We start from the raw sequence: 9,405 nt of genomic DNA, 5'->3' as shown, positions 1-9,405 counted from the left end.
AAACTGGATTTGTGGGGTTGAGTTAGGCCTAAAACCCACTTCTAACAATTTGATTAATAGATGTTAACAATTGAAAGAAAAAATAAAATTTTTATTTCGTAGGTCATGCTTCAATCATCATTGTATTTTGGTTCAAATTTGTTAAGATGACACTCTATTGCACAGTTACATTATTATTACCTTCTTTTAAAAAAAAATATAGTATATCAAAAGTATAATTAGGCTTTTATTGTATCCATTACTTCATAAATTATAATTTTGTTTTTGTTTTCCAGTCTATATTCAATTTATTTTTTGTCAAATTACTTACCAATTTTTAGTTTAATATCTTAAAATTTGAAATAAAAATACATTATTTGTTATAGGTTTTCTACATTTGTACTCTTTTTAAACACAAATTTTATCACTTAAACAATAAAATCTAAAACATTTCATATGTCAACGTAAAGCAAACTATAATAAAGAAAGTTACAATCATTAAAGGCATAAAGTTATAGTATTATAAATTAAGTGAAAATGTCTTACACTTTCTGAGAAAACATACATCACAAAACAAACTTCATAGTTTGAATTATTTCGCATATATTAAAATATATTAAAACATAAATAAATGGTATACCAAAAAAAATAACTATCGAGGATAAAATTCACTTATGGATATGGCATTGGTAGAAGATGGTATGGAACTGCTGCCATCTTGGCTTGAACTCAATTCAAGTGCTATAATTGGATTTATTCTATGGTTTAAGAAAAATGTTGGTTCTTGTGGAGATGGCAGCTCAATTGTATGACTACTAAGATATGAAACAATCGTTACCATTGTAGGTCTCACATCTGGATTTTCTTGAACACATAATAAACCAATTTGAATACATCTCGTGACTTCAACATTAGAATAATTTTCTTCTAATTTTGGATCCAATGTGTTCAATGTTGTTCCATCCCTCCAATGTCTCCAAACCTATAACAAATTTTTAAACTTGCATGTGTCATTATACTTTTGTATTTCTAATAATTGTTTTCTTTATACATTACCCATGAATAATGATCAAGTAAGATAACTTGCAAAATTTTGATACTCACAAAATTTAGAAGACCATCAGCAACACGATGTGATTCATTTGAACTTATATTCTTTTTTCCACTTATAATCTCAAGAACCATAACACCAAAACTGTAAACATCAGATTTTTCAGAGAACTGTCCAAACATAGCATACTCTGGAGACATATAGCCACTGCACAATCAACGAAAAGTTAAAAAAATAATCTTAAAAATATTATGAAAAGCATGAGAAGTGTAGGAAAGGGTATTAAAAACTTACTATGTTCCAATAATTCTATTTGTAATTTCCTCTTCTTGATCTATTTCAACAATTCTGGCAAGTCCAAAATCTGAAATTTTNGGATTCATATTTTCATCTAGTAGTACATTACTAGGTTTAAGGTCACGATGTATAACTTTAAGTCGAGAATGTTCATGTAAATATACAATTCCTCGAGCAATGCCACCTATGATTCTGTGACGCTCACTCCAACTTAAAATTTTTTCTTGTTTAGTATCTACAAAAAATAATCATTATATACGTAAGTCATACATGTTTTTGATAAAGTTCTTGAATTGGTTTAAGGTACAATACATTAAACATCATAAGTACATAATTAACAAATGCCAAATTAAGAAAAATAAAATATGTATAAAGCATACCAAATAAGAAGTAGTCTAGACTCTTGTTTGGCACATATTCATATATAAGTATTTTTTCTTGTTCATCAAGACAAAATCCTATGAAAGCCACCAAATTTCTGTGTTGAAGTTTGGCTATTAATAGAACCTCGTTTTTAAACTCTTGTATGCCTTGTCTAGAATTTGTTGAAAGTCTCTTTACAGCAATGGATCGTCCATCATAAAGAATGCCCTAAAAATATAAATAAGTAATATTATTAAAAAGGTAGAAACATATGAGAAATAAAATTTAACATGCCTTTTCTACCTTGTAAACTTCTCCAAATCCACCTTTTCCAATTTTGTTGTCATGTGAGAAGTTACTTGTTGCTGCTTCAATTATTGGTAGATTGAATTGCAAAGATTCTATAGTTGAACTTTCTTGTCCAACTAAATAAAAATATATCAATTTTTAAACTGTTTCAAAATTATTTTATTGAAAAGATACTAAAAAACATTTCATACTCACAATTTTCTTGAAGAATAGTTCTAGTGTTTTTTCTGTTCTTTCTTCGTATCAAATAATAACAAAAGATGAAAAGTATTCCTGATGCAACTATGCTAGAAGTAATGATCAAGATAATTGTTCTTGAGTGACCACCTACATTATAGAAACACATGTCAATAAGTCTAGTAAATTGATAAAAAAAAAAAAAAAAAAAAAGACTACTTCTGTGTAAACTAAAAAAAAAATATTGGTGAAGAAAACCAACCTTGATTCGAACCACACTATATGCTAAAATCATAGATAATTTGATGCAAGATTTATAATATTGTAAAACAAAAGCTACAGACCTCATATTCCAAAGTGCGAAGATCACAAATAAAAATGTTATCAGAGATTAGAAAATTAAGTATTGAAGAAAATATGTTAATGTTAATAACAGTAAATTTTCATAAGGTCTTATCCTTATGTCTTTCTAGAATGTTCCGCACATTATAAACTTATACAAATGTATAGTGATTGATTTAATTTACTTAATTATTTTGAAATTCTTTAACATAAACCTGACAATGGAAATAGGTGTAGATTAGACAGGTACTACATATTGACCTAGACAAGCAACTAGTGGAGATATATTTAGAAGTATTATACATAGGTGGATTCTTAGCTCATTTGTTGAAATCTTTCAGACAATTGGAATGTTTGTAAAGCATTCTTCAATTTTCAAATGCCTCAAGTTGTGGTGGGCTTTTTTTGTTAAGGTAGTTTTGTGTTGATTGTTTGATCAACATTAAGAATATATAATGAGTAGGATTTTTATTTTTTTTAATTTGATATATATTTCACCTACTTGTTTGTGTTCTGAATTTTTTTTGTAATACATACAACATCCCTCACTTCAAACTTTGTTAGTTTCTTGTGGCGAGTTTCTTAGATTGAATTCATTGACACGAATCTAGTTTGATCTCATGTTTTTTATTTTTTACTTACATATAATTTTCATAAAGTGAATCTATCTCCAATTAATCCAAATTTTCATAAAGACATTTAAAACATGTGTTTGCATAAAAACACACCATTCGTGATTTAGTATTTTCTGCTATATTATTTACTCTTAGCATAAGAAGATTTTATTTTAGGAAGGAAAATGACGATTTGATAATCATTTAAGTACTTAATATGGTTTTAAGAATAATTAGTTCATTAGAAAAACTTTAATCATTATTACGAAGGAAAAAAATAGTAAAATAAGGGTGTTAAGTGAGGATATAAATCTGTTGGATTATGGATATATATATATATATATATATATATATATATATATATATATCGTTGTCCTTCCTTTTATTAGCATGGGAATCATGGTGAATAGAAACAGAAAAACCTGGTGGGGGAGGCGTGAGATTGTAAAACTGGAACAATTCAAAGCGAAGAATACAGCTCGGATACAGAACTCGTCCACCCACGCTTCCCAAACTGCTCCATTGAATTGCCGTTCCAATCATATCACTGAGGCACCCACTGCAATCAAGGCTTGATAGATCCAATGAGCATTGACCAAGAATAAACACTCTTTGCTCATCATTCAATTTCAGAGAGTCATCTGTCAGGAATTTGTTTTCAGTGTTCCCTGTCATGTTGGCCACCTTAGCTAACTGGTTCGATAATTCAGAAGCTACAGAGGACTGTATCGGACTGCTGTTGCTGATATTCAGATTCCCAAATCTCGGACTTGTTTCCACGGTGGAGAAGAAATTTCTGTCGGAATAGCGAAGCCAACAGTGATTGTACCATATTACAGCCTCCGCATAAGCCAAACCACAGTCGGAGGTTATTCTGTCCGTTGCGTTTTTTATGCATTGTTCACAGAGGCGAGCAGGAATGTCGATACGGCACCTGAAGAGGCCGTACGCCGTTCCCTCTTGCGTCTGAAATCCATATCTAGAGGTGGCGTTGGAAGACAAGTCAAAGAGGAGGGTTTGGAGGTTTGATTGGAAATCAGCGTCAATTTTGTTGTTTGAGCAGTTGTGAGAAATATAGCCAGGATCTTCCGAATATTCAGAATCTGTGTGTTCATATTTTGTCTCTGGGACGAGTCCTTTGGGTGCCTCATCGTTGACGCGGTGGAAAGGGTACAATTCATACCTGATGTTACAACTGGGATACAGAACTCTTCCTCCTTGCTTTCCGTTACAGCATGTTGGAATATTTGATATTGCTATATCAAGGCAGTCTGAGCATTGTTGGAGTGAAAGGTCTTGTGTGCACTGAGTTAGACAGTAAAGAGTCTGAGATTCCGTTAAGTTTTCTTGCTTTGTTGAATACCTGTTGGTAGAATTGGCTGCTTCGCGTGCAGTTTCTTGGATGGTGTTGGCCANCAAATTCATGAAGCTTGATGAGTTAGAGGAGATATTGGCCGCGTTCCACATCCAATATCCAGGAGTGGTGTTCATAGTGGAGAAGAAAAAGCGATCGGAATACCGAACCATGCATTCTTCGTACCAAATCACACTCGATTTGGACAGGGAACAGTCTGAAGACAGAGTCTGGGTTGCGTTCGCAACGCAATCTTTGCAGGCGTGAGAGAGAACATCACCCCTGCACATGAAAAGGCCATAGACCGTCTCAGAGGAGTTTGTGCCAAGGATTGTGCTGTTGTAGAATCCGTGGGCGTTGGCTGCAGCGTTGGAAGATAAGGAAGAGAGGAGGATCCTTAAATTGGTCTGATAGGGGCTGTTGTCACTGCTTTTTTCTTGACTGCAAACTTTATTATAAGCGTCGGCGCCCTTTGCTTTACCAATTGCGAGATGCAAAAGGATAATACAAAGGAAGAAGAACTTCCAGGGATTCCAGGTCATGCTTCTGTTCATCTTCCACAACACTCTCGTATGGATTTTTTTTTTGTTGTTCATAGATAATGGAAAATAAGATACAACTTTAATATTTATTAGACACTTTATTTTTCAAAGAAAAATGTTTGAACAGTAAGGGAAAACTTCTTTTAACAATATTTTTTTAACAATTTTTTGATAACGTGATAGTTTGTGATTGGTTCGTTTTAAATATTTTTTAAACATAAATTCAAATAGACCAATAAAATGATAATATGTGTCTTATTGTCAAAAAAATTGTCAAAAAAGTGTTGTAAAAATATCATTGTCCGTTAATTAAACCATTGTATATTAAGAGACATGCCAGTGAAGAAAGTAAAAAGTTGGAGGAAATTAAATATTTTTTTCTGACAAGTAGTGTACCAAGGACTACCGACAAGTCTTCCCTTCCCACATGACAAAAGATATACATGAATAGCTTTTCTCGGTGGGTCAGGCTGACCTTCACAATGGAGGTAAGTGTTCATATGATTCCAATATACTTTCTTGAATTGATTACAAGAAAGAAAAGAATAAAAAGAAATTAGAAGCGAGATTGTTTAAATTTAAGGAAAATGAGTGAAAAATTTATAGTTAACTTATTTTATGTAATAAAATAAATTTACCTATAAATTAATATATTTTAAAAACTATTTATTAAATATTTTTTAAATTATTAGTATAAAAAATAAAGTTTGGAAATTAAATGTAAATTAAATATTTTATACTAATTTTTTATATTAGTTTTCTAATCGTTTTAAACTATTTTACCTTTAAAATTATTTAAATATTTATAAATAATAACTATTAAATACAATGTCAGCATTCCTTGTTTTTGTTTGACAATAAATCCACATTCAATGAATGTCTTTGTTGAACACGTGGAAATGAGGTCCTAGCTATCAAAGTCTTGGAGGAAGCAGCTAATGAAATAGACTAAGGTTTGCCTTTGCTTTTCCACAAAGAAAAGTATTTCACTAACTATTTCTCCGATCTAGAGGTTGCAAAATTAATGGTGAACCTACTTTTGTTTTTGTAATTTGGATGGAAAGATAAGTAATATTTTGATTTCCATAAATCTCTTCTCAATTGAATCCTATACGAAGATTTATGACCTTTTGTTTTACTAGATTTATAGTAGGCCTTATCTTTTAAGTCGAATTATGGAAAGAAACACTATATAACAAAATCTTTCTATCATATGTTTTGTTGTACTATTATCAAGCTTTTTGAGTTATACGAGTTTATGAGAACCAAAAGATACTTAAAGTCAAGAAACTTGGCATCAATATTTATATTTTCATGTTCTTACTAATTTAGTCTTGGAAAACCTTATCCATCCACTTTTGACATAATGCACCACGTTATCAATGTTAAAAAGAACTTCATAATAATAGTTAATTGGTTATGTGAGAAATGCAGTTTTCTATATACCTCTTTTATGTGCATAAAAAAAATTACATTTGAAATATGTATATAAGAAGTTTAACACTTTAATTTACATTTTATAATTATGAAATATAGTTTGATTGTATTAAGATTTATTACTAAAAAAAGTGGAATTAATGACGATTTATTATTACATGTATATATAATCCATTTGTCATAATAAGTTTAAATAAGTTTATCAGTGACATTTTCATATAAAGTAACAGTTATTATGATTAGTAAAAAGGGACCTGTCATTATAAGTGTGAAAAATTTAAAATGATAGATATAGTGTCATAATAAGTGGGACACTTTGGCAAACTTAAAATTATGTTTAAAACTTACTATGACAGGTTTATGAAGACCTATCATAGTAAGACTTTACCATGATATGAGTTTAACAATTTCATAGTATGTCTAAATCCCTAGATTTTGTCTTGTTTCAAAAGCATTCCATTCTTGTTTCTTGTTTTCCATTTCTCACGCATAGTTCCTCATTTCTCTTTCTCCTCTTCCACACGTCATCGATGCAAGACATCGTTGTCTTCCACACGTCATTGATGCAAGACATCGTCGTCTCCCATATGTACTTATCAGACAGCATTTGAATAAAATTCCAATTTTGATGAATAAAATTTAAAATTTGATTTACTTTGCTTGTGTTTTTGGGTTACTTTTGATAAAATAGAAGTATAAAAATTGACCTAAACATGTTATACTAACATCACAGTAACATATTCAGATCAAAAACAACAGAAGCAAAATAAAAGAACAATGAGAAACCTCCTGCCATTGCAACTTTTGTAATCCAAACACAGACAACTTTGTTTTCTAAACCTTAACTCCCTTAAACTCGATGGTGTGTTTTTCTGAATAAAGGAGTAGGCTTAATGATCAAAACTGAGAGTAACATATTCTCTTATATAAAGTTTGGTCATCACAGCGTTCAAAATGGGCTTTACGTGGAAACAAAATTAGTACCTGCTCCATAACCTCTATGCAATTAAAAGATAAAAAATAACAGCTTAATGGACCACTTTATGTTCCTTAAAAATAGGAAATAAAAATGCTATAATATTTATTTTATATTTAAAATAATGTTAACAACTTTTGCACTTTTTGTGATGGATGATTGAGTTTATAAGTCATGCTTGGTGTTTACTTCATCAATGAACATGTTTGGGCCTTAAATTATTGAGTAAAATGACCATTTATGTGCAAGATAGGTGAAGTTCAAAAACTGAAAAAATGGAAAAATGGGTAATAGGACCATAATTACACTTAAACACCACTCATTTACATAGAACTCACTCACTCATCTCAAAAAATGGAAAAATTGACCCAAAGCAGGCCAAAAACCATCATGGAGAATGTTTTTATTCTGGTTAGGGAGTCACATTGAACTTTTTGTACAAATGGTCCTCAGGCTCCTGGTAATCGATTACGAGGGACCTGAGGGTCATTTGTACAAAAAGTGAACATGACTCCCCAAGTGGAACAACACTTCCCATGATGGTTTTTTGTTTATTTTGGGTCAACTTTTCCATTTTTTGAGATAGGTGAGTGAGTTCAATGTTATTGGATGTGTTCCCTACACGATGATGATGTTACACCATTGATTTCTTAAAAAAAATGTTTATTTAGGTGGTTTGCTCCAACTAAGGTGAGGTGCATGACCATTATTCCCTTTTTAAAAGCATGATAATCAATTATAGGGGTCAATTTAGGTCTGTTTTGGATCAATTTGTCGTTCTCTTTCCCGCCATTTGCACCGTCTGTCAACCTCGCCGTAGCTCTTGCCATCAACCTCGTTGTATCGTCTTCGAACACTGTAAACCCTCTACAGTGTTAACTTGGTTTTACGATTTAAGAGCAAGTAGTTTAATGACTAGACTTTACTGCAGACAACATATATTTTAATAATTTTGTTTTACAGTAGCATATATTTGAACTTTTGGCAACCTTGATTGCGCTTCTCTTTCCTATGTTTAACTTTTGGCCCGTTTAACAACTTATTTTTTTACGTGAACCGTAAACTATATTCAATTAAAATTATGATAACATAATAATATTAAAGAAAAGTATTTAAATATATAATATGATAAACTAATAATTATAATAATATTATAAAGATAAAAACATTATTTATAATATTGTAAATATTAAATTTATTATATTATTTATAAATATTTTAAAATATTTTTATATAAAATAAACTCTTATCACTTTACTATTGAAGTTCACTGTTCGAATTTACGAAGCTATTACGAATTTACGTAAACTTTTGAGCTGGACAACCTTCCTTATATTACGTTCTTTCGGGTATATCACACTAGAAAGGCACATGGCATCCCAGAATATGCTGTATATTTGTATGAATTGATAGAAAATTGCGGACACTGCCTGCTCTGCCATAGTTTGATATGCAATTTTCTTTCCCTGTTGCATCCAGCAAATGCCTTTCCCGTGTCATTGTAAGAATTTGTAGGTTAAATTTGATAGAAAATTTCATGGATTACTTTTGCTTGGGTATGCTTTATTAGGATTTGTGTGAAAGAAGACTAGAAGTTAAGTCAGAAAAATATGATGATTAGTTTCTGATTCTGTTTACTTGAGTTTTAGTAACACGTGGTTCTAAGAGAAAGCCCCAAAGTTTCAAGGATGAAGATCACTATATAAGTTCAATACCAAAAAATCAAGTAAGTTTATATCCGAATTACACACTTCATCATACAGATATACACTATATTCATGGTGGTTATGGTTCTGAAACAAAAAAGTTTGCTACTAATCTTGCTACGATTTTCAGCATATGGAGGCTGGCCTTTCAGTAAAAGCCAATGAAGGCTTTGCTTGAAATAGGTAGCAGTCCTCTTTATTATGTTATTGGGGGGAATTTTATTGTCAATCATTTCTAAATCATTAGTTCAGAAGACA

The 9,405-nt window shown here is 30.9% G+C and overlaps 1 protein-coding gene and 1 long non-coding RNA gene across 2 annotated transcripts; one reads left to right on the top strand and one right to left on the bottom strand.

The window, feature by feature from the left end:
• Window positions 1-935: 935 nt before the first annotated feature.
• On the bottom strand, window positions 936-5,071 carry LOC106779590 (cysteine-rich receptor-like protein kinase 10). Its single transcript, XM_022776636.1, has 6 exons — window positions 3,555-5,071; window positions 2,195-2,326; window positions 1,994-2,115; window positions 1,708-1,918; window positions 1,325-1,562; window positions 936-1,237 (listed from the first exon to the last, which is right to left on the bottom strand). Exons 1-6 carry the CDS (start codon window positions 5,038-5,040, stop codon window positions 1,009-1,011), a joined length of 2,418 nt encoding a protein of 805 aa, XP_022632357.1. The 5' UTR covers window positions 5,041-5,071; the 3' UTR covers window positions 936-1,008.
• Window positions 5,072-8,851: 3,780 nt separating this feature from the next.
• On the top strand, window positions 8,852-9,318 carry LOC111240827. The gene is made up of 3 exons (XR_002666413.1): window positions 8,852-8,942; window positions 9,091-9,167; window positions 9,278-9,318. It is a non-coding gene; the product is annotated as an uncharacterized LOC111240827 (long non-coding RNA).
• The last annotated feature ends 87 nt before the right edge of the window (window positions 9,319-9,405 follow it).

Source organism: Vigna radiata, unplaced genomic scaffold (genome assembly GCF_000741045.1).
Source record: "Vigna radiata var. radiata cultivar VC1973A unplaced genomic scaffold, Vradiata_ver6 scaffold_360, whole genome shotgun sequence".
Taxonomy (NCBI): domain Eukaryota; kingdom Viridiplantae; phylum Streptophyta; class Magnoliopsida; order Fabales; family Fabaceae; genus Vigna; species Vigna radiata.
Note: the sequence above shows the minus strand (reverse complement) of the source record. Positions and strands in the feature narration are given on the sequence as shown.